The 26,095-nt window shown below is 40.0% G+C and overlaps 1 protein-coding gene across 4 annotated transcripts in view; it reads right to left on the bottom strand.

Moving 5' to 3' along the window:
- LARS2 (leucyl-tRNA synthetase 2, mitochondrial) overlaps window positions 1–26,095 on the bottom strand; it is a 94,127-nt gene that overhangs the window by 31,625 nt on the left and 36,407 nt on the right. For all 4 annotated transcript variants that reach the window (XM_054160908.1, XM_054160906.1, XM_054160905.1 and 1 more), the window contains exons 5-10: window positions 18,247–18,338; window positions 15,945–16,005; window positions 8,780–8,869; window positions 7,409–7,552; window positions 1,713–1,820; window positions 101–260 (exon numbers count right to left, since the gene is read on the bottom strand). In XM_054160908.1, the coding sequence (XP_054016883.1) occupies window positions 101–260; window positions 1,713–1,820; window positions 7,409–7,552; window positions 8,780–8,869; window positions 15,945–16,005; window positions 18,247–18,338 (655 nt within the window). The remainder of the gene's footprint in view (window positions 1–100; window positions 261–1,712; window positions 1,821–7,408; window positions 7,553–8,779; window positions 8,870–15,944; window positions 16,006–18,246; window positions 18,339–26,095) is intronic.

The raw sequence follows: 26,095 nt of genomic DNA, 5'->3' as shown, positions 1-26,095 counted from the left end.
AGGAACAGCTCCTGCTCAGCTTGACACACATTCTCTGAAGATCATTCTTTAGAATAATCTTCTTTTTCCACAACAAAATGCAGTAAGAGAAAAATATTACCTTTCCCAGGGATCAAATCCCTCTGGAAGACTTCCTTCAGACTGCTGCTGCCATGCAGCAGTCTGTGAGTCTGTGAGATACATAAATGGGAAGCTCCATAAATGGCTTCAGGCGTATAGGTGTAAGCGGCAAGCTTCTCTCCTACTACTTTACCATTAACCTGAAGAAGAGCAGAAAAAAATGCCTTTGGAAGTGCAGCGAGCTTAAACTTCCCTTCCTTTCCATGCAGCAAATCCACATCACCCACCCTACAGAAATACACAGCTCTGAATATCAAAGCCAGATGCATTCCCATTATAGGGAGTCTGCAGAATCAAATCTTGACAAAATTTACTTTTAGACAAAATTTGCTTTTAAGACCTTGAGAAAGTTGCTTTACAGTCTTGCCTCAGTCCATCCAAATCTATCTATAAAAAAGCAATTCTAAAATGACACAGAATATTGCACTACATCTATAGACTCATACTACACTGAACTAGATTCCACCCCTCACGAAGTAACCTGGAAGCCTTCTATTCACTTTTTAAATGCATGCATAGTTTCCAAGAATCAGCAATGAGAAAGTCTTAAACTCTCTTCAGATTTCAGAACCAGTTTTTCAGCCACCAAGCCTTCCCCCACACTTGTCTGACAAAGCCAAACCTTCAGCTTACGTGCAGGAACACCAAAAGGCACAGCATATGAGTATGGGTATAAAATATGAGCATGGAAAACTGTTTAAGAATTACAACCCAGCACTATCAACAGGCTTCATATTTTAGGTCAATTAACTGTGGAGTGTGTGGGGGTATTAGAAGGAGATTTTTCTACAACATTTGCAGAAAAAAATGATGGAAACAAATACAAAACTGCCCCTTCTAGCAGGATGCAATTCAGAGATATTAAGAAAGTTGCACAGTCCTAATTCAAAATTCCCCAAAACATAGCATTTAGAATGTGACATGTAAAATGTTAAAACAGAACAAGTAAGTAGAACAAAGCTTTGAAGCACAAGGGCTGGAATTCCATCAGGGGCTCTGAGAATCTCCTCTGCCATTATCATACTCAAGAAGCCTTTTGCATCTCCAGAAACAAGGAGAAATCTGAGGTCCTTCTATAGACAGCTACAATTTCCTTAAGGTTTCTTTTTCCTTCCTCTCCCTTCTTTCTATCTAGACTTCTCTGCAGCTCCACCATTACCTAACTGCATGGGTTTTGTTATTTTAGTTACTGTATTTAGTAAATTAAATAGTGGACAATATAAGAAAAATGACTTGCCAGAGGTCAGCCTGGATCTGACAAGGTGCTGCTGTGCAAAGGAGCAAAAGCCCAGCTCCATGCCAGCTGCTCTGCTGTCAGCACTGCTCCCCTAATGTCCTGGCTTTCAGGAAGGGTTCTTAGCTGGCATGCATATTACTATAAACACACAGAGTCCATTTCCACATGATGTTGCCCTTGAACAGATAAAACCTTTCCTAAAGAGGACAGCAGTGAATATCTCCTCAGCCCACAGGTGGCTGTAATCTCTTTTAGTAGATTTCAAGCTTTTTAGATCAGAAAATCCATTGCCATCAAGCATTTCAGGGGTTATGGTTAGCCAGCCAAGACCACAGCACTGACATTTCTGACTTACCTTCAGCAAGAAGTCGAGGTAGCAGCCAGTGCAGTCACCTATCCAATTTGCTTGCATTTCCTTTATACCATACCACTCGGGGAGATCAGACAAAGCATCAGACATAGCCTGGTGCAACAGAAGAAAGAATTGGCACCTTGGACTTTTGTAAGCATACAAAGCCCACAGGTTTAATAACTAACAGAAAAGTAAGTAAGGCGCTGGAAAAAAATGAGGAAGAGGTTTGTTTATACTGCGATCCCCGCAAATGCATCTCTTCTAGAACAGAACTAGCATGGTGCAAGCCAAAGCTATGTTATCCCCAACAGAGACCCAGTTATTGCTAACAGAGGCCCTTCCTTTTGAGTGGACTAAACCTTAAACGCTGAACAAAACCCTTAGATGAAAACAAATACAGAAAATATTCCCAATGGATGTAACTTGAGAGAAGTCCAAGTGAGCTAATGAGCTGAAGACAACTACAGAACTATGTAAGAGAAGTGCTTGCTGGTGTGAAGTAAAACAGTTTGGGATTCTGCAAGGGACAAAGAGCAGCAGCAGTATTACAATGCAGTTAGCAGAGAGGCAGAAGATGATTAAATAAATCCTATTTTCAATTTCTGATGATGACTTAATAGTGAGAAACTTGGAAACATTAGGAAGCAGACTCTTTCCACTTCCATTTTTCTTGGCTCAGGAAGAGGCAAGAAAATTTCAAATGCAAGCATCTAATTATAGGAGACATTACTCTCATCTTAATTAAACTCAAGTCAAGGTAAAGCATAAATACATCCTGGCAGTCCTCTCTGAAGATAAACAGCCTGAGGAAAAAGCTAAGAGATCAAAGCTGTGTTCAGAAATGAGAAATACTTCAAGGCTCTTACACCTTTAGAAAAGTTTGACCTAAGTCAAAGTGCTGGAGACATTAAAGATTCAAGCTAGACTACAGTTTCATAGGACTGATTTCCTCCTTCAGAACACCTAAAGAATTCTAGCACAGGTAGAAGCTGAAAGTTAACCAGCTCAGACAGTGAGAGTCACAAAAATCAGGATGAGTTGGCTGAAAAGTCATCACAGACAACAACAACCAAGCCTGAAACCAGAAATAAAGCATTTGAAAGTGGAAAACCCAGCTCCCATATCCAGTTGTAGCCTGCTGAAGATTCACGGAGAAACACAACTTCAGTTTAGCAAGCTTCAGACAAGAAAGGCCCAGAAAATCAAAGAACAGAAGCACTTTTTAATTCACCCAGAGCATCTCAACTCCAGAAGTCTCCCTGCTTGTAGTTCAAAGAGGGTAGATTCTGCTGAGCACCTAAAAATTTCAATCTTTGGCTTCAGGAATGAAAATTTTTAGCATCATCAATACCTGCCACTAATTTCAAATTTGGAGTATCTCAGTTCCCCATGACAGTAAATGAGAAAAGTGAAAACCCTAACTCTAAGCTATAAAGCCAGATGTTTACTCTTTTTTATGAAGTTTGACACATTTGCAATGTGACAAGACTTGAACAAAAGGTTTCATTTCAAAATCATTCCTTAGCAAAATAAAACTGCCTTCCGCTAAATTAAAACACACTTCAAAAGCAGAAGAATCAAGGAAATAGTCAAGATCTGTTTGGATTAGAATTAAATTCTTCACTTTATTTCATCAAGCCCCCAAAAGAGTAATCAAATATAAACTAAAAATTACATGAAATCATTTCATAACACTTAATATATTAAGTGCAGGAAATTAAAGTTAGGATGCCCACTGTTTTATTTTGCACTCTGTTGCACAGTTCCAACTGTGATCATGCAGCACAGCTCTTGCTGGGATTTCATCTCTTTTGCTCTGAGTTTTTTTTACCTTCAGTAGTTGCTGCCAGCACTATCATAGGTCACTCCTGACTTATTTCCCATGTGTGAAGGATACTGAAAAACTTACATTAAAAAGAAGCAATAACACAGATGCTGTGTATACTTCAAACTCTTACCCAGAAATGTCTGAACTGCCAGCAGCTTTCCTCTTTCTTTACCCTGTAATTTATGGTCAAACACCTCTGGTTTGATTTGGCAGAATTGAGGCAAAGAAATGATTCCTCAAAAGTAAGAAGTAAAACGTTCTTCCCACATTTGCTTTCCAGAGCTGCTCTTGTTGCAGCAACTACCAAAGAGAAGAGCTTCCCTTTCCAATACAATGAAGTGTATCTTGGGGATAAATAAGGATTTGATTCCATAAAGATAAAAGCCCTTTAAAACATTTGTTATCATTTTTAGAAGCACTAAGTATTCATGGGTTTAATTAACCTTAAACCAACAGCAACTTGAATTTGTATTGCTCTAGCATCAAATGAGATGCTAAGTTTAAACTAAGGTGAAAAGATCAGCCTGGTCTGGATAGAATACATAGAATAGAATACATAGAATAAACCAGGTTGGAAGAGACCTTCAAGATCATCACGTCCAACCCATCAACCAATCCAACACCGCCCAAACAACTAACCCTCGGCACCAAGCACCCCGTCAAGTCTTCTCCTAAAAACCTCCAGTGATGGTGACTCCACCACCTCCCCAGGCAGCCCATTCCAATGTGCAATCACTCTTTCTGTATAGAACTTTTTTCTAACATCCAGCCTGAACATATCCACAAGCAATTTTCTGTCCTGTCAAGCTGACAAAACTAGGGTCATTATTTATCAATAAAGTGCTAAGCAAGGTGTGAAGACTCTGCTCTTGGGCCCTTGCTCAGGAAAAATCTCTCAGCCTGGCTCAAGTTTCAAGGTGAGGTTTACTGGGCCAACATTCTGTTGGAAGAAGACAACAGAACTAGACCCCAAGTGTGGGAAGTGAGAGAACTGACACAGAAAAACTGAAGAGCTAGATTAGGGGGAATGGAATGAAGCTGGAGGTGGGGAGATTTAGACTGGATGTGAGGAAGAAGTTCTTCACCATGAGAGTGGTGAAACCCTGGAATGGGTTGTCCAGGAAGGTGGTTAAGGCCTTATCCCTGGAGGTGTTTAAGACCAGGCTGGACGAGGCTCTGGCCAGCCTGATCTAGTGTGAGGTGTCCCTGCCCATGGCAGGTGGGTGAGACCTAGATGATCCTTGTGGTCCCTTCCAACCCTGACTAATTCTATGATTAATGTTGATCAGTACTTCAGTGATGGGTGTCAGGAGGATGGGATCAGACTTTGGTGGTGGTGGAGTCCCTGTTCCTGGAGGTGTTCAAAAAAGGCTTGGATGTGGCACTCAGAGCCATGGTTTAGTTGTCAGGAGGTGTTCGATATTAAGTCATAGGTTGGACTTGATGATCTCTGAGGTCTTTTCTAACCTGGCTGATTCTATGATTCTATTTCTGTTCTCCTCAGCAACAAGGCAATACCTCATGATAGGAAATCCAAAACATCAAGCAAAACACAATTACATGAAATAATTCCAAAGCTATTCAGAGCAAAGGGGCCATCAGATGCCCTGGTGGATAGTTCCTTGCTGTTTACCCTTCACAAAGCGCCGCACTAAACACCTAAGTGCCTGCACTCCAGCAAATATCAGAATGATTTCTCTCCAAATGTCTGAATAATAGTAATAAAAAAAAAACACTAATACAGAGTAGTGCTGATCTGCATGGCAACTGTAAATTGGAGTGGCAGAATCTTGTATCCCTCAGGATTTCAATGCAATACATACTACCTTAGTGATCTGCAAGAGAGGGAGATGGATTTAAAACCAAACTTGAAGTTTCAAAGTTGCTTCTGGTTTATTTTGTTAAAAAAAAAAAAAAAAGAAAAAAAAAAAGGATTATTTTCTAGTTATTTGTGTGAATTTTCAGAAGTAAAATGTTTTGAAATAGTGTATAAAATTAACTTAGGAAGAACAGGTACTATGCAAAGACTAACCTTATGGACTCTGATTTGAGCAGTGAGTTAAGTGTGCATAAAAAAGCCATAATAGCAATTTCCAGGTACCCACAGAAATTGCTAACATTTACAGATAGATTTTTCCAATGCATCTGCCTACAGATTCAGCTGGGTAACCATAGCAACTAAGTATTTTAGCTTAAACATCTTAAATGCACAGACAACAATTTGAATAATAATGCCATCAGTTAAGGCATTATATTTTTATCACAGAAACCTGTCCAAAGAAAAATCACAATTACCATGCTCTTTAAAAACCCATACCAGCTGCCAGACCATTTTCTGTGCACTTCACAGGTTAAAAAATGGGTCATGGTTACTTCATCCCTTTACATAACCAAAATGCTTTCTGCAAAGCCTTTAAAACACAGGCAAGATTTTTGCCCTTAGGGAAAAAAAAATCACTGCCAGTGGTAAACTGTTGTGTGAGCCAGCACTGCCTTGTTTGCAATTTGTGTGTCAAGAAAGGACTGTGAGCCAGAGCACCACCAACAAAGAAATCAAAGCCACTCCACGGAAGATGATTCCTCTGGAAACAATAGAAATCTGAAGCATGATGTGTGTAGGAATGAAACACTGACTCCTTTCCCTCTTAGAGGGAGGTAAGTAAGCAGTCATTTGGTGCAAGCATAGATACAGCCCAAGAACTCCAGTTATTATTTGCTAAAGACAACAAACCAAAGATGTAAGGGTAAAGGTGAAAACTCCAGTGAAGCTCCAGCCTCTGACAGAAGCAGCAAGTTGAGGGCAGAGCCTGAAATGCCAGAAAGGTCATCACAAAATCTGGTGACAAGAGCTCAAGATGCTGTGATCATTTTGTGCCTGTGCAGACATATTCCATTCTTCCTTCAGCTCCGGCAAATGCTGCCTCCTTACTGCCAGAACAGGCAGCACGACTGGAACACAAGCATCTCTGAATAAGGAACCAAAGCAGCATGTCTACAGTTTTTCTCTTAATTGTGAATGGATCTTGAATGACACCTGGATTTCCCCTCTATGGGTAATGGTGGAAATTTGGTCCCTTAAATTTGAGGCTCAGGAAAAGGGTCAGAGATAATTTTCTTGGGCATAACTTCCACTATCTGTATTTGAAATCTCAGTACACAGAAGCCTTGGATGGAATGAAAACTTCACCCAGCTGCAAAAGGATGTCAATATTTTAATCTCAGAGAGCACAAAGACAAGAATTTTGTGGGAGAGTTCTGGAGTGTGGAAGCTGTGCTGTCCCACCACAATCAAAATCTGAGCTCACAGCAATAAACAGTGTTTAAATAACTTGAAAATATTGTTTACATTACAAATAATCAAACAGAGCAGAGTAGGAAGTAAAGGAAAATAGAAGATCCAGAAGAAACTTCAATAAAGAGCAGTTAATCATAAAGAACTTTGGATCAGGCACAGGTAGAAATGAATGCTAGGTGCTCCACTGCTTACACCATGCCCACAGGCCCAACAGCTTGGCTAGGAGAACAGGTTTCTAGGTCAAAAGACTGCACAGCTGGACACTCCAAATAAAAAACTAAAATAAAAAAGCACTTGATGGAAAATATGTGATGACAACATGGGAAAGGAGAATTCATACATTTGCCTTTAATTTGATTTCTTCAAATCTTAATCTCATGCCACTTAGAATTCTAAAAGATGTGAAGACTTCAGGGATAGTAATTTTTCTATATACACAGAGGGACTGATCATGAAGATTATTATGTAATTATATAGTACAAACCCATGCAAACACAAAAGGGCACATTCAGCTTGATGAATATTTCTGGATAAAAAGTCACCTCTTTTCTGTTTCCCAACCCTGCATTTTCATACCTTTGCATAAGCAGTAGTTCTGATAAACCACTGTTTGAGGTATTTCTGTTCCACTTTTGCTCCTGAACGCCAGGAGCAACCATTGTCATCCACCTGCTCATTAGCTAGAACAGTCTGATCCACTGGATCCCAGTTAACCAAGGCCTAAAAAAAGAGTAACAGGAAGAAAAAACAGTCAGCAGCTACTTCAAAGCCAGATTCTTTTCAGATGCCAAAGGAACTACCCAGAAACACTCCTTGGATCTCTGAGTTTTCTACAGTGTTACACCACCCATGTGAATGCAAGGTGGTCTCAGCTGGAGATGAGCATTCATCTTCTCAAAACTCAAACCCCCCACAAATGCAGATGGCAGCATTTGCCCCGATTGCTCACACTACTGGGGCAGGCTGACACTTGGCTATGAATTAGGTACAGGTTCCAGATGACTGGACTGCAAACTTCAGGTGCTTAAAAGCTACCCACCCCTAACTCAAAAGCATGGAGTCAGATCGAGGGGGTTAGTAACTGCAGATCTTCAACTTCAGAGAACAGAATCACAAAGAAATATTACAGTGGTCAACTATATTTCAAGTGAAAGACTAGATAGTTTCTGCACATGACTTCTGTCAGTGGTCTTGATTACTTTTGGGATCTTTCCTTAGCAATACAAATACATCAAAGAAAATTTAAAACAAAAGCAATGCTGCTGTTCCACTCAACAAACCTTGTTTTTTGAGGGCTAACTGAAATACCACTCATAACATATTGGGGAGGGAACAAAAAGCAAATTCACACCCCCCTCCAGAACTGAACAATTTAGCTGATTATTTATCATAAAGAACTCAGACCAGAAAAAGACCCTAAAGATCATCCCAAATGCAGTATTAAATGCTAGACCTTAACTTGAAAAACAGCATCTTAGATTTCTGAGATCACAAACAGGGTGCAAGAACCGGATGTCTGAGCATATAAACCCATCAATCCTGTTAAGTTCTGAGACAGGATCACAGGAATGCTAGTCAAATAACCTCACTGCTGAAGAGCCTCACAATGATCACATTATCTCATGATTCCATGAAAGGGAAGTTAATATCCAGAAAATACCGTCTTAAAGCTGTGAAACAAACTAAGAGTAGCTATATTCTAATCATGCCCTGACAATGGACATCTGTGATTTGACTTCCTACAATACCTATTCATGTTAGTTACATATAAAATTTAGTTGCATGTTGAATTCTATTTAAAAAAATCATTCTTTTTGTGAAGTGATTTAAAACCAGTAGAGCAAAATCCACTTAATGAACATGAGTGGCAGATCCAGAAATGTGCCTTGACTTGACTTGGTGCACCTGCACAGGACTGAAGGCCAAAGGCAGTATGTTGACACCTACCTCTTTTTGATACACTATCCCAGCTTCAAACAGCTTTAGAAAGAGGTATTGTGTCCATTTGTAGTACTCTGGTAAGCAAGTGGTTATTTCCTGCAGAAACAGAAGAAAATATTGAGGAGCCAAGGCTGCAGATCTGTGGGGCAGATGGGACAGAGTATGGGGAAAGACTCAACTTCAAACTGAAAGACTTGCAATGGAGATCTCACAATCAAAGAACAAATAAGCAACCATTTGCAAAGGCAAGGCAGCTCAAGTTAGGAACACTCTGGGTGCAAGGACAATAAAAAGTAGTCATAAAAGAACTCCCAGAGGAAGGGGACCGTTAAGAGGGAAATCAAGACAGTTAAAACCAGTTAAAGACCATCAGGAGCAGGAATGGGAGTTAAAAGACCAGAAAGTAACAATAGGCAGCTTTTAAAGAACTCTAAAGCATTTTCCAAGGTTTTAGTGAACTCTAAGAATTAAAACACAGTCTGCTTATCAACTGCTTACAGAGGGCCAGATTTTAAATGTTTGCTCTTAAAAACCCCTAACTGCACTTCAGATAAGCATATTCTTATGGAAAGAGGACCAAAGGCTTACATGATTAGGGCCTCCCAGTTTCCTCTACACTAACACAATGGTCTCACAGGTGCAATGGAGACAGAAATGCTTGCACTCGTCTATTTTAGAGTTTGGCCTAAGTGAAAACAAGTAGCTGAGTATTTAAGTTGTCATTACATCATAAATATGTAACAAGAAACAGGTGACATTTCTCTCCTCATCAGTTTCCTGTTTAACTTACACTTGTTTACAGAAGAAACAGTCCTCCAGACTTGCAGTCTGATTGCATTTGTACTTAGTGAAGATGACTCCTAGGCCCAACTTCAAATCAACAGAATGTCTCCTGATTTTGGAGTCACAAGGCTGACATTGAAAAAAAAGCCTCAGGTAAAATGTATTTCATTTGCAAACAGTTATCAACTACCTTAAACAACTCCAAATGGAAAATGTCTTTCCTAAACAGGCTTTCCTACCACTTCCCACCACATGTGACAACAGGCTTCCCACCACATGTGACTTCAGCAAGATCTTCTGCAACTCCAATGCCACCTGAAACACTTGAGCAGTAAAACTTTCTCTTCTACAACTTTACATTGCAGTGCTGAAACACTGCTTTGAACTTCAGATCCCAGTGCTGAAGTTGTTTGAACAATTAATGTGACCTTTGAATGGAGGTGCTTCAAAAGTGTGCGTAAGAAGCTTTGAAGATCAGAAAGAGATATTTAATGGCAAGTTTTCAGCACAGCATGTGAAGACTCAGTCACGAAAAACAGCTGCTTGATTAAATCCCTGCACTTTGCACTCAAACACCACTTGATAAAAGTCTGATTTCCATCTCTCCAACTAAACATTATCCATTTAATCCCTTCTTTCCCCGCCTCCCTGCTTCTCCACACAGCGTCATCCATTCTTCTGCCAGCATGACACCACTACAGGAAACCAAGTTTCATTGCTGGAGTACCAGACACACAAAAGAAGAGAGAGAGTTCTTTTTGGCAGAGTACAAGATAGTGTGAGCAACAGACAAATGGGGAAGGCAAAGAAGAGAATTTGTTGGGGCTATTCAGTCTGAAGAAGAGAAGGCTTTGAGGACACCTTATTGTGGCCTTCCACTATCTTAAGGGGGTCTACAAGAAAGCTAGGGAGGGACTTTTTAGGGTGTCAGATAATGACAGGGCTAGGGGAATGGAACAAAACTAGAAATGGGTAGATTCAGATTGGATGTTAGGAAGAAGTTCTTCACCATGATGGTGGTGAGACACTGGAACAGGTTGTATAGGGAGGTGGTGGAAGCCTCATCCCTGGAGGTTTTTAGGGCCAGGCTGGATGTGGCTGTGAGCAGCATGATCTAATGTGAGGAGTCCCTGCCCATGGCAGGGGGGTTGGAACTAGATGATCCTTGAGGTCCCTTCCAACCTAACAATTCTATGATTCTATGAAATGGACGGCGATTCATCCTTCTGGTGCTGAATGGCAGATGCCTGTTAACTGAAACACGGAGAGATGCCATTCCTCAATCCAAACTGACTAACAAGGTGGAACACAATCTGCACAGGCTTGAGCAGCAAGACATGAGCTGGCTCCTGGGAAAGGAATCCCGGGTATCTGCTCTCTCACAAGCTGTGAATCAACATTTATTTTTTCAGGAGGACATGCAGTAGATTGTATCACTGAAACAAACTGCTGGGTGGTCACTGAGCTGAGCACTCAGGATCTTCACTTTGTCACCATGGAGGTCTGAAGAAACATTTAAGTTAATGAAGAAGAGAAATGTCATCACTTCCAAGGGAAAGGAGCTGCTGACAACAAGCCAGGAACCTCTTGGCAATCTCCAGATGGGCTTTGGGGTTTTTCCTATCATTTTGCACATTGAGACATACAGTGAAAATGACTGTCCATGCACTGCAGTTACTGCTCAAGTAAGTCACATCTGCTGAAAGGTTTCCATCAGGCTGCTCTCATGCTGAAATGAAGGTGAACAGTAACGTTTCCAGTTATACTTTCTGAGCATAACAAAGATTTGCAGTGCATTAACAGAACTAACTTGACTCAGAAATACAGACAGGAGTTTGCAAACTAGCATGTTGGTTTTTAAGAAGGTGGTTACATTCTCAAGCTGCTTTCATGGCTATTTCTTTTTAAATAAAAGTAATAGCTACAGGCTGCTAAGGAGTGTTTATTTTTTGTAACAACACAACTGAACTAGAGAGAAGTCATTTCCTGGTTTATTACTGATCATCTTTTTAGCACACTCTTATGCTAGCCTGAAGACAGACACGTTGCACTTGACACTTAGTAAAAAGTGATTAAAGTCTGAACAGATCTTTTTCCAGATCTCTTTGGGAAAATTAAACAGTCTTTACTGTTTGCTTATTTTGGTAGTAACTGCAGGTAACACCCTTTCTGGAAGCACAATTATTTGATTTTCAGAGGTTTAGAGCTAGCCCAAGGTACATTTCTAACCTTGCTGGAGTATTTGTATTTCAAAGGCCCTCTGTGTCAGGCTTTATCAGCTACAAATACAAATGTCACGCAGTGCCTGTGGTTTACAGCATAAATATCTTTCCTGCAAAAAGCAGCCTGGTATCAATGGTTTCCTTTTATAGTTAGTTACAAGTAGGATAACTGATTATCCGTGCTATGTGGACAGAAAGAAAATTTAACAGGTAATGCTCTATCTACTGTGACAGTTTTATGCATGCCACACGAGAATGCCAACTTCAGAACTAGACAGAAAAATGTCTGCTCAAAGAAAATCTCCCAAAGATTTCCTCTTTTTTAATGTACAGAGCAGAAGGGAACATCACTCTCATGCAGAAAAACCTGATGTCACTTGGAAAGGATGAAGTGAAAAGGCTGAAAAGATGCTGGCAGAACAAGTTGCCTTCTAGAAGACAGCTACAGACTGATTGCACAGCAGAGAAGTGATGGCTTACTGGGAACACACACTCAGACTGACAAGCACTCCTGGGCAAAGGAAGGCAAAAATCATTCACACTCTTCATTCCTTGTGCTTATGAGAGAGATCCTTGAAAATTATACTGCCCCATTCCCCTGAAAATCATGTGTAAGAGAAGTGGCAGGCACTTAGTCTGGGATGATAGTCTGGAGAAATCTGACTGCCAGCAATGACCAAATTATTGCTATCTTAAAACCAAAACATACCCACAATGTTGAGTTTTATTTTCCAGGTGTTTTTAATGTATCTCGGAGACCTTTCTTTCACATTCAAACTGCAGCTTTTTAACTCTGGATCTGAGAAATGTAAATGTTCAGAATAGAAACGTTCTCTTCATTTAAAAATAAAAACCTCTCCCCAGAATCACACCACATTCCAAGTGATTTGAAAGTAGAACAGTCATTACTGAAGGCACTTAAAATAACTTTTTTTGGGGGGGAAAAAACATCAGATCACTATTACCATTCAAAACTACTCTAAAGCAAAGTACTTACAGAGCTATTTTATGCATTTAATTACATTTTTAGTTTGCTTACATTTTCTATTTAGGGGATTAATTTCCAAGTATCTTTGTAATCTGGCTTTCTGAATTCATCTAATTAGCTCTTAATAACACCTTATTTGGGGTGCCTTACTGGTTGAGTAATTTCTGTGACTGCTACAACATAAAAACACTTATACATTTTGATTTGTAAGACAGAGAGAACAATGAAAACCCCCAGATGGGTAAAAGGCCATTTATAGTACCTCAGTTGCACTGTGATTTGTTCATACTAATTGTGCCAAGCAATAAAACTACACCTAGTCTTAGTGTTCTTGGACAGGGCTTTCTTGAATTCCAGACATGAGTTTTATAAGCAGTCAGATTGTTCAGCCTGGATAGACATTCTGCTATGGCTGCTACAAGTGGTTCTTCCACGGCTAGCTCAAGTATCTGTGTACTTGGAGACGATGTAATACAGATGTATCTCAGGCCTCCTGCATTCTTTGCAATGTTAATGTAGAAATCTAATGGTTAACATTCAGGTCACTCTTAGAGCAGTTAATAAGGCAAAATAAAACCTAAATCATAAGGAATGAAAACTCCCAAATTAATTGTGCCTTGAGGGTTACTTTTCTGCTCTTTTAAAATGTTACCTTTCAAAACTACAAGCTATGTGCTCCAAGAGCATTCTGAAGTACTCCAATTGCATGACTATTCACATGGACTTAGATGCAGAGTGTCAGAGCCCTTTCCACAAGTATTCAGAGACTTCTGAACCTTCTACTAGACAACTGAAAGCAAGCCTCAGAGAACCGGCACAGAGATAACAAAAGACTTCCCTGTGAACTCACACTTCCTGCCATGGTTTTCAGCACCAGTTGCCCACCTCTCCTTCAGAACAGAAGGGTTAAACAAGAACACAGAAACAGAGGGAAGCTGTCTCAATTTACTTGAAAAGCAATCTGCAACATTCAGCTCCTGTGTGTTCCAGGACACAGCCCACTGGTATGATTTCACTGCTTGGAGCACTGCTGCACTACGCAGACAATCTCCGAGATGCCAACACATTTAAAGATAAGAAAATAACTGCCAAGCCTGGGTACAGGAAACCTTGCACAACAAAACTTTTAGTTTTGGAGCAGCTTTTCGGTCACCAAGAAAAGGAATATCTTACAACAAAAGCTCACAGTGAAAAACATTGCCTTATGTATGAGCAGACAAAATATGTTTCATTAGATCTGAGACACACAAATAAACAACCTCACCTTCAAGATTAAAGAAAACATATGGCAGGTCTCAGATTGCCAGAAAACTACTCCTTTACTTTTCTGATCTACAAGACAGCTCTAAAAATGGAAGATTAGTATCCCCAACACACTATTCAAAATCATATTAAGATGATAAGCAACAGTTATTGCTGAGAAGGTAAAGGTCCTGGCTGACTTTGATTCACTGGTAAATGGAATAACCTTACAATTCAAAAAGTAATTTAGTTTTTATCTTGAAAATGCCATTAGCTTATGTCTGGCTGTGTTTGGTGAGGTTTTTAACGTGAACACCTGATTCTCAAGCATTCTGCCATTTCACCCTGCTCTGGTGAGGCCTCACCTGCAGTGCTGCATCCAGCTCTGGAGCCCTCAACAGAGGAAGGACATGGACCTCATGGAGGGGGTCCAGAGGAGGCCATGTAAATGATCCGGGGACAGAAGCACCTCTGCTACAAGCACAGGCTGAGGGAGCTGGGGGTGTTCAGCCTGGAGAAGAGAAGGCTCCAGGCAGACCTAATAGAGGCCGGCCAGTACCTGAAGGGGATACAACAGGGCTGCAGAGGGACTGTTTGCAAAGGCTTGCAGTGACAGGACGAGGGGCCATGGATTGAAATGAGAGAAGAGAAGGTTCAGATTGGACATTAGGAACAATTTCTGCACCATGAAGGTGGTGCAGCACTGAAACAAGTTGCCCACAGCGGTAGTTAAGGCCTCATCCCTGGAAATATTTGAGGTCAGGCTGGACAAGGCTCTGCGCAGCCTCATCTAGTGGAGGTTGTCCCAGCTGACTGCAAGAGGTTGCAGTGGATGACCTATGGAGGTCCCTTCCAACCCAAACCATTCTATGAGTCCATGATTCCATGGTATGAACACCTATGAAAATATAGGCTTACGTTTCAGTGTAGCAGAACATAGCCAGAGCACCTTTGCAATCTACTAGCTTGTAGTAGGCTGTGTTTTAGGCTGTGCCTTTAAGAAAGGACAGCTACTGAAACACTCCAGCTGAATGTTTTGGTGTAAAAAGGAAAACAAAGATAATTCTAAACGAATTTCATTGGTAGATCAGTGGGAATGTAACTTTAGGATTTTTAGTTTGAGTCTGAGTCTGTTTCAGTCTAGGTCTGGACAGCTGCTGTCTTTCTTGCTGGAGCTGACCTTCAACTAACGAGATAAGAAACTAATTCTTTTCTTCCCTTAACATATGCTTTGAACTGACAGAATTCCCCCTTAATAATTGCTTTTCTCTCTAACCCTTTTTGGGAAAAAGGGAGGAAGGGGGAAAAGGGGGTTTTGGGGGGAGCCCTCCTCTATCGGGGCGGGGGAGTTTTCTATGTTCTGTTCTTTCCTGAATATTTTTGTATATACTGTAAATACTGTATATTGTGTATATATTCATTGCATCCCATTCTGCTTGTAAAATACAGCTCTTTTCCATTTTGCTTCTCCAACTGAGTTAGCTGTGGGTTGGGGGGGGGAGGAGAACTGAATTTCTCTCACCACCACATCGCTTTAAATACATCAGTATACCCCAAAACCAAATGCATTGAAGAAAGCACTCCTCAAAACCTTAACCAGAAGGAAGGTTTCAGAAATTAACTACCAGACTACTGTCTAATTTCTAACACAGTAAATTGCTACTTCAAAAAAGATGACTAAATCAGTGAGAAAAATCCAAATGCAAACTGGAATCACTTTAAAGAAAAGAAAGATTCTCTTAACCCCTGAGACTATCAGATAATATCAGCATCTCAAAAGAGAGACAAATCTGAAAGCAGGTCACTTTTACAATTTAACAGCTTTAACTGGTCTCTTTCAAAGACTTCTCTATTGTCATAACTAAAATGACATTCCATGTTTTTCAGTATTCCATCACACAATAAAACAGCATCCCTTAAGAAAAGAAAATCTTACCCTGTCCCATGTAAAAGACAGCCCCAGTGCATCAAACTGTTCCCTCATGTGTTGAATATTACTGCAAAATGAAAACCAAAGAAATCATTAACGTCAAATATTTCTATCATGCGACTGGATTTAAAATCAGGTGGTTATAAAGCTCTAAGAAATCAAAAGCACCAATTAATTCTCAACACTATTATTTCACCAACACTCAAACTCATCTGAAACGATAATTGCACAAGTCCCTCACGTATTCTGGTTCAATTTCAATGGCTGTGTACACTCCACAACAATTTTTCTTCTCTTGATTTGATCATAACTGCAAAGCAAATACAGCACTGCACTTTGAGGGAAACATTCCTGAAGCATCACTTCTCATCATTTTTATTATCTTAACTGCAGCAGAGCCAAAGTGCCCTCTGGAATCTTCACGATGCAGTAGGATGCACTTTCAGCATTGGCCTGATCCTGCTCTATCCCGGCAATGTTGTCCTGGCTGGATTTTGCTTTGGTGATGGTGTGGCTGTAGGATGAGTGGAATCAGTTTGTCCGTTCAACTAAAGCCATGCCCTACAAAGAGTTCTCCAAAAAATCCCTACCAGTTTCCTTGCTTCCCTGTGATCAGCAGGCTGATCAAACCAGTACTGTGGCTGCAAAACCCACTGAGCTCACACAAAGGAACACAACACAACAGCCTCCATATGCAGAAGCAACAGTCAGTTTGAGTTCATTTTAAAGCACCTCTTCAGAAAACCAGGATGTTCCAACATTTAGTTCTTTGCTCCTAAGAACTGGAAACGGAACAGTTTATGGTGTGCCCCATTTTACAGAGGCAGCTGGCTCTGCACCAGGGATGACTGAGATACATCAGGTTGCTATCACATCGTCCAGTTCAGTTATCCCTGCTGCTGCAGCCAGGAGAAACATTCAGGATAGAGGTAGGGCAGAAAAGAGCAGACAGCAATTACTTCAGGGATCAGAATTTAAACTGTCCCTATCATGAACCCTCAATGAACTGTCCTTAGCATAATCAAAAAACTCAAGCATGCAATCAGCGTTCTTATTTGGATGTCATTATAATCAGTTCTAATAACACTGTGCTAACTTTTCTCTGGTTTTATAATATTGTTATTTTAATACCTCTCTGCCTTATTTGCCACGTAGGAAAGGATCAAGGATCAAGGATCAATTGTATGTCTGGTGAAGGTTCCATCAAGATAACTGAGGTAAAAAGAAGGCACTCAGATCATACAGATATGTTAAACCAGATCTGGTTTACAGCTGAGCTTCAGCAGGCTTATCGAAGGAAGACAGAAACCATCCATTTGCTGACCATGATACAACAAAATTGATTGCCCACAACACTCTGTGAACAGTGATTTTTCAGACTCTGTCAGAAGAACAAAAGCAGGTTTTTGCTTCTTGATGGTAATAGGTTCTCATGAGTATTTCTTACCTAGACCACACATGAAGCAAATGTAGAAAATGAGCAGAAGTAGCACAGAATTTGTGGTAGTGCATTCACACATTCTCCCTAAGTGAAATCAGTAAGCATATTTAAGTTGGAAAAGTATCAAGTGTCTTAACATGGGGCCAAAAGCATTAAAAAACCAACTCAAACAAAACAAAACAAACACTTAAAAGAAATAGGATTATCAAAGAAGGAAATGGATCAAGGCCCAAAAAGACACCACAACTAGCTCACTGCACCCCGAGCACAAATAACAGCTCCACTGAAGATTGGTTTTGGTGTCATTTACAGAAGATAGTGTTTACTAACTTAACTTTCTACTCATTTTCAAGAGTATTATGGGACCATAACACCCAATTCTGTGGTCTAAAGCCCAACCTTTTCATAGAAATCAGCAGCAATAATGCTGCTTTGTACTTTCCAAGACTCAGCCTCAGATGAAGAAATTCTCTTCCTCCTCTTGCGCATGGTACCAAGATGTGCTCATAAATCTATCCCTGAGCTCATCATTTCCAACTGTGTATTCTGTACTAAGATTTAACTCATCATAGTAAAATCCCGATTTATTTCTTACTCACTGATTTAGGTATTTGGGAAATGTCAATCTTTCAATACTCTCCCTTTATACAATGTACAAATCATTGAGAAGAAAACCTTGAAACTCATCCTATTACACTTACTTTTCAAAACTGAATCCACAATCCATCAAACACTGGCAACTGCCTCTGCTTCTTCCTGTACCATCTCTCTACTATCTTTACACCAATTTTGCTCTGTTTGGTAGGTTTATGGGGGCCACAGTACAGGGATTCACAGTGAAAATATATTAAATTCATTTAAAGCTACCTTTGTGTCCAGCTTGCAGGATGAAGCCCATGTTCAATTGCAGCATTTTCTGCTGGTAAACCAAATGCATCCCATCCCATTGGATTTATCACCTGTCAGCAAAAAGGAAAATCACAGTCTCACGTCAGCTTCTGGCATGGCATGAGCAACACACAGAGGGCCTCCAAATAATGACAGTGTTTTGCATCCAAACAATAAACAGTGTTTTGCATTTCAGAATTTGCTTTGTCTTCAAAATGTGCCAGCTATGGCCAGATTTGTTTGGAAAGATGAAGAATACTTGCTATGACAGAGAGAGCTGAAAGCTTTATGTTCTAAATCTTCATGACTATTTCAGTATCACATTGATAATGGAAAAATTCAATCCTTTGTCAATTACTGTGGTGGTCAAAATTAGTAGTTGATGCCACTGCTAATCAGACTCAGATGGTCATTCTAAAGAAGAAGCTAACAAGCAAAACTAACTGAATCAGTGGGTTTACAATTGGCCTTGATGCTTAGCCTACTTTTATAATTTTTTTTCTTTTGGTATAAGAAACAGAGGAATACCCTACATCAAACTTCACTCCAACAGGCAAAATGAAGAGGATGGGGAAAATTCTTTTGTCAGATTTTACTGCAAGGTTTTTGGTAAATATCTATTACAGACTGACAAATTGTATTCCATGATCACAAATAAATAAAGGTGGAAAGAAATGTTTGCTGCAACACATAATAGATTATTTCTGTTGAGATAGGTATCTGCCTCTCCTAGTAACATGCAAAGTATTTAGAAAAATAATCTAGTGACACAGTAAATACCCCAAAAAACTGTTAAATCAGGGAGAGGGAGGCCAGCACTTAAGATGCTGTCATTAAACCCATGTACATACTTGATACCTTGTTAAAACCAGTCCTATTTCTTACACCTACAAATGTGCTATAAACTCGATTGTTGAAATCACACCAGTTTAACAGGAGCAAAACATGACTGAGTCACATTTTAAAGATTGTAAGAAATTGACATTTTTATCCCTTAAAATATATCCAACACATAGTAGCATGTAAATGAATAAGCAGCATTAGAAAGCAAGCACAGCAATGCTAATCTCCCAAGCTATCTCCACATGAAAAAAATTGTTTGGTTCAGAACCTAATAGCTACTCTTGTTATGCCTTCCTTTGAATTATCTGTATTCTTCTTTGCTACAGCCTTCCAATCCTCTGATTTCAATGGATTCTTTTGTAAGAAATACTCTCTAGGCATGTTTACTAAAGTGCCCTAAGCACCAGCTCAGTATGAGAGCAACAGGATTTCATAAATCCCACTCCTCAGCATTCTCCTTTCCAGTCATGAGCTACAACTATACCTGCTGTACATTGGTACCCTGCTGGAACCAAAGATACTGAACCTGTGATTAAATGGGAGTCAAGCCAGGGTCCACACACAGCACATTCCTGATGTACAAAACCACTAGAAGCTGGAATGCTACTCTGTGTTTCAAATTATCACAGTTTATTGTTCCTTCTCTCACAGTGTCAGAAAATATGAGCCCCAGCTTTCTGCTTCTCCACATTTTAAGTGCTACATAGAGAATCTTACTTGGAGCCTAAAGCACTTGTCCCTTCTCTCCCTCTCCTCACCAGCAATGCAAACGATGGTTATAAAAGATTGAAAACTAAAGATAAATTTGACAAAGCACAAATCTCAACAGGATTGTTTAAGGGCACACTAAAATGTTCGTTTCTGCAGCTGGGCTCTTTTTGAACATTACTATTGCTGTTGATCTGTCTCTGAGGATTAGATTTCTTTCTCATGCATAATAGAAATCTTTTCTTACTTAACCACTCTTTGCTTAGACAAATTCCCTACATTTGCATCCCTCCAAATGCTTTCTTTCCTTACAAACTGATGCACTTTAAGTGATATTAGAAAAGCTACCTCTGGTTTGGCTTCTGAAGATTTCCTGGCTGGCAAGGCATGAGGCTCTTTCTTAGACTCATAAGCAGGGACCACAGCTTCACTATTGGCTAGAGGCTCCCCAAAAGGGCTGACTGATGCTCCAGCCAGCTGGAGTGCAGACATTTTATCTTTGTGCCAGCAGCAGTGATCTGCTCACAAAGATCTTCCCAATTCCAATATGTCTATTACAAACATCACCAGTGCGTTCACTCAGCACCTTCAACAACAGTTCCCTTTAACAGTCAATAGCATAAAGTTAAAGGGCTGCAAAAGTGCACTGATTCCAGCTTCACACAGAAACCTGAAATTTGAGAGACATTAAAAATATCCTCAAATGAATCTCCAGGAGAGATCTGTTTAGGTAGTTGCTATAGAGATGCATGTAACACACAGGGGTTTAGAAAATGATTCCAAGTTTATTGTCTCTTTTACTTCCCTGCTGTGAATGGATTTGAAAGGTTTGTGAAATGCATTTGTCCAAACAAGAGGTCAGCTGCTCCTGGCCAAAATTTATGTTACCTATCTACAGTTAAAATGTCAGAGTCTCCACGCAGCACTTGGCATTACATTTGAACTCTACCTAGCCAGCAGAAAATACAAGGCTGAGATTAACAGAGTTCTGAAAAGCATCCAAGAACCTCAAGAGACATGGAAGTGAAGAAGAAAATCTGCAAAACATGTCAGAAGCTGTCACAAAGAATAAAGAAACAGTTAAGACTGCTCAAAATAAAGAAAAAATAGACAGAAAGCAATTCTGAAGACCATAGGGTATTTCCTGTAGCTCCTGGATGGTTTGGTCATAGGCTCTGACTAGCAGAAAACACAGCTGTTCACTCCAGCATTACAAATGAGAAGAAAAAAGTAAGTCACCCTCTCTCTTGAATGCTGACTTGATTGCTCCTGACAGCAGTCTCTAAACCATACACAAGTGAGGGATCAGTTCTGCCTACTAGAGTGAACCTGTTCCAGCATCACTTCTCTGTACAGGCAGCATTTTCTCTAAACTGCAAAGGGAAAGAAAAACAAATCATGAACATATCTTGTCAGGTACTGACTTCACACCACCTCAAAGCATCTCTTTAAGAATCACTTCACAGCATGGTCACAACCCTGTCGTCAAGGTGACTGTGGGACAAAGTACAGTTAGACACAGTAACTCCATTTAGCCATTCCTGATCTCAGCTCTTCCTCTCAGAGGATCTTCATCCATTTACTGCTCTGACACCAACATTAGCAGGCGAGATCAGCAAGCACACAGAACTGACAACCATCTCCTAACACTCAGTTCTGTGCCTTTGTCAACGTAACTAGGACAGACAACTCACTGAATTTTCCTTAACGTTTGTAAGGAAACAAAGAACTTGTTTGATCTTCTGATGTGCTCAGTAGGTCTCAAAACTACCACCTGAGAGCTGACTTCTTTCTTACATCCAGATTGATGCATTCTATATTTTAAGAGAGGCATGAGAATCAGCTTCCAAAATGCCAGTAAATAAGCATATTTAGTTCAGAGAAGGTGTGGTAACAGAAGCTAACCAAACATTAAAATGAAGAGGGCTCACTGACTTACATCAGTACAGCACAGTCTACATCCCTGCCTCCAAGTACAGCCCCCAACATACTGCACATGAACTAACAAGTACAACAAAAAAAGGACTGACAAAGTAGGGGATTCCTGGCCACAAGTTCCAGCCACCAGGAAACACCCCCTGCCCTCAGGAGCAACTTTCTGCCATCTTCCTAGATTGTCTTCTCAGTGTACTAGGTAATAAACAGCATTACACACCAGCTAACAAAACAAAAAGAAGCCCAGACAGACAAGGCACATCTGGAAAGAGAATAATGAATTTTTGACTAGTGTGGACAGGTTGGACTTGATGATCTTTGCGGTCCCTTCAACCTTGGTGATTCTGTGATTCTTGAAAGAACAATTTCAGTGCCTCTCTGCAACAGAATGCTGCTTATTAGCATTCTGCTAAAGCACTTCCAAATTAAAAAATAATCAGCCCACACAGATTTCTATCAAAACAGAACTCTGCTTATAAAATGCACTCATTTAGTTCTGGTTCTCACAAGATATAAAATGTAAGATTTTTTTCCTATGGCCACACAAACTACTACAAACATTTAGAAAATACAGTTGTCTCTCATCTCCTCAGTCACACATATCCTTGTCTAACATAATTGCATTTAAAATAATATCTCATCTTCTCTTCCAGAATGCAACAGTGAGTTCATTAACACCTTCAGTGCTTGCTGCTGGGAATCTGAATTTAGTTAAGATTGAATCCTCAGAGCACATCTGTAACACTTTCACTCGGTTTATAACACAGAAAATCACCTGACAAAAGGTCACAACAGCCTCCCACACCAAAAAATGGTAGAGAGTAGCAGCTACCAGTGATTAGAAAAGGGAACTGTATGGAAATAGTTCATCCTATGGATGAACTAATGATAAAGCTTTCATTAAACTTGCCTTTCTTCAATACCACTGACTTTTGCAGTTTCAAGATTATTAAGATTCACTACTGAAAGAGAAAACAATGAATGAAAATACATTCAATTAAAAAAAAAATTCTGACTAAACAAAAAATGTGAAGTCATTTGGGGCTGCTGTGGAGGTATCACTGAAGAGACTCCAATCCCATCTACCAGGGGCAGTAAAAGCACAAATTAAGAAATCTAACCCCAGTGCCCAGCAATTCACCCGGAACTGTGCAATGCTCATTCCCATTTCTGCCCAGCTCACATGTGACAGCCTTGCTGGGGGGATCACTCTCAATTCAAAATTGTATTAAAAAGATATCACAGGAACTATTGAAGCACATCACTCTCTATTTACTGATTGCTAAGGGAATTATTCTTGGTCCTCTGAGAGGCACAAATTACCCACTTTGGAATTTATCAAAGCCATGATAATGATAGCATGATAAAGCAATGGGAAATACTTGTTCCCCAAGCAGCAGAAGCAGACAGGAAGCCTGCCATGGTGAAAGTCACCATGAACGTCTCTATCACCTCAAATAATGAAGAGGAAACCTTTCAACTTTGTAAACTACTACATCTGAATTCACAACATGCACAGAGAAAACACAACCGGAACCTGCACATTATAGTTCTGGATTGGTTTATTAACAGGCAGAGATCTGAAATTCAAAACATAGAAATTACTTTTTCACAGCATTTTTAAAGAAATATGTTTGCAATAAGATCTGTGACTAGAACTCTCCACACACACAAAATTGGTTTAATTCCACTTCAAGACAAATGTTATCCTCAACACATTTTGGGACGAGCTTAGCCCAGTGCATTCAAGCAAAGCAATCTATCCTTTGCGTGGCTTCAGTGTTGTTAGGGAGCAGTATAATCCACAGCTTTATGCGCTCCAAAGTAAGAGAAAAAAAGAAAATAAAAAAATCAAAACAAAGAGGAACAAATATTTCTTTCCTCACTTCAAATGTTAGTGAAGAAGAGGTTTCCAGCAAACATCAGTTGATTTCTGTGCACATTACCTCGCTAGAATATTTTAATTGAAAACAAATCAGATCTTTCCCAGCCAGAAGAAAACCCACCTAACATTCCATTTTAGAAAACCAGTAAGCCAGCATCTAGATGATTTTACACTTTCCCACTTAAGATGTCCAACTACTTCCAAAATGAAGAAATTACACAAATGTATTCCAAAGAATGGCTCCAATTCACTAAAGGAGCTCTAACCCCTTTGGAAAATCATTCGAGCTTATCCTGACTAAAGTGTAACAAACCAACCAATTCCTGCCTGTTCAGATTAAATCAATAGGAAGCTCATTTACTGTTTTCTCATTAAGCCATTCTCTAAGAAACATATCACAAAATGTCAGGCATTGGAAGGGACCTCCAGAGATCATCCAGTCCAACCCCCCTGCCAAAGCAGGATCACCTAGGGCACTCCAGAGAAGACGACTCCACAACCCCTCTGAGCAGCCTGTTCCAGGGCTCCAGCACCCTCACTATACAGAAGTGTCTCCTTGTGTTGAGGTGGAACCTCCTGTGTTCCAAAGTGTACCTGTTGTTCCTTGTCCTATCACAGCACCATCAAAAAGAGCCTGGCCCCTTCATCTTGACACCCACCCCTCAGATATTTATAGACAATGATCAGATACCCTCACAGCCCTCTCCTCTCCAGACCAGATAGCCCCAGGTCTCTCAGTCTCTCTTTATAACAGAGATGCTCAATTCTCCCATTCATCCTCATAGCTCTCTTGGACTCTCTCCAGCAGACCCCTGTCTCTCCTGAACTGGGGAGCCCAAAACTGGACTATTTTTTTTGCTTTGATAACAGTCCATCATTCCTCAGTGCCTTACAAAGACTTTCAACTTCTCTATGCTGTTTCCAGTAGCTTTCTGACCTGCTGACCAGGGTCAGCTCTACGTCCATATGCAGAGCTACAGTTGCTAAGAGGATTTTTGATGACTCTTCCTTTATTTTATATAAACAAAGTTTAAACACCATTACTAAGTAATACTTTTATTCTGAAATTGCCTGAAATGAATTCATTTCTACCTATCCTTTTGACTCAGGAAAAATTAACAGTTCCTGAACTTTCAAACACAAGCTACTGGAGCTGAATTTCCAGAAAGAAAAATAAAGCCTAAATCAATTGAGTAAGTTAAAAATTATGCATACTAACATTTTTCTGTTGTTTCTAAAGGATTCTTTATGTACTGAAGAATTTGGAAAATTCCCTCAATACAGGGGAAAAGAAATATCTTTCTTGGGAATATCAAACCATGTAACAGCCTACAACCATCCCAATAAAGAAATCTTTGAACAGATTGTACATCCAGAGGCTGAGAAATGAATTGTGAAGAGAAAAATCAATGGTAAGGATTTTCCTTCTAAGTGATGGATAAATTAGCATAGCTAATGAAAGTTTTTTTAAGGTAAATAAAAGTTCCAGCAGGTTAATGTGTATCACTAATACAACAGCTCTAAGAATGACAGCCTCAGAAAACCATCTGAGAGATCTTTAATGTCTCTTAATCATACATGAAGTTTAAATTCTTTGGCTGCCCACCTTGAGTCATAAATAGACGTTCAAAGTGGTTAACACAACAGAAGATACATCTTTATAGAAATTCAGCATGTTCTACAGGCATTCTAATACCCCTCAAAGTAATTTTCCCATGAAATACAAAAACACTCTGAAATGCAAGATTTCAAAACTTTACAAGATTTTCACAACTTTGGGGGGAGGGGGTGGGAAGGGGAAAAAAGGCCATCATGGAAATAAAAATTGGCCTTCCCAGTGGCTCTTGTGTTTCACTGCAATAACATCACCTTCTGTGCAGCCTGCCCTGGATGATCCTGCTCTGGCAGGATGATCTCTGGAGGTCCCTTACAGCCCCTAACGTTCTGTGATTCATTTTCTGCCAAGGTTGCTCTTGATGGTGCTTACTTCCCTTGTATCCAGAAGTTAACACCTACAGCACCCAACTGGATGTAGACAATGATTTTCACTTGATTTCAGCTGATACAAGAGGAAGCAAGTTTTCATCTTGCTGAACAGGAATTTAGTGGGTATCTTCACTGTTACTAATGAGACATGAGCTAAGCCCTGAAACGACATCTCCAGTGGTCTTAAGACCAAGCAAGAAGTGAAATCCCCTCATTAACTCAAATTTTGAAGTGAGGTTAAGTTCTGGTCATTCAGGGGAGTTGGGGAAGATGAGTGCTACAACAGACCTTACAGGGGATTGTCTCATTTGAAGGGTAAGGCAGTTAGGTCTTTTTAATTTTAAAAGCGTGAGAATACATTTCTGTGAAGCTGCAGCACATATTCAGCGCACAGCATGTTCATCACTGGCATAAAATATATAGTATTTGGAAAGGCAGCACACTGCATAATTCAGTGGCAATACCTTTAAG

This window comes from Dryobates pubescens, chromosome 4 (genome assembly GCF_014839835.1).
Source record: "Dryobates pubescens isolate bDryPub1 chromosome 4, bDryPub1.pri, whole genome shotgun sequence".
Taxonomy (NCBI): domain Eukaryota; kingdom Metazoa; phylum Chordata; class Aves; order Piciformes; family Picidae; genus Dryobates; species Dryobates pubescens.
The sequence above is the reverse complement of the archived record's forward strand: the minus strand, read 5'-3'. Positions and strand labels throughout refer to the sequence as shown.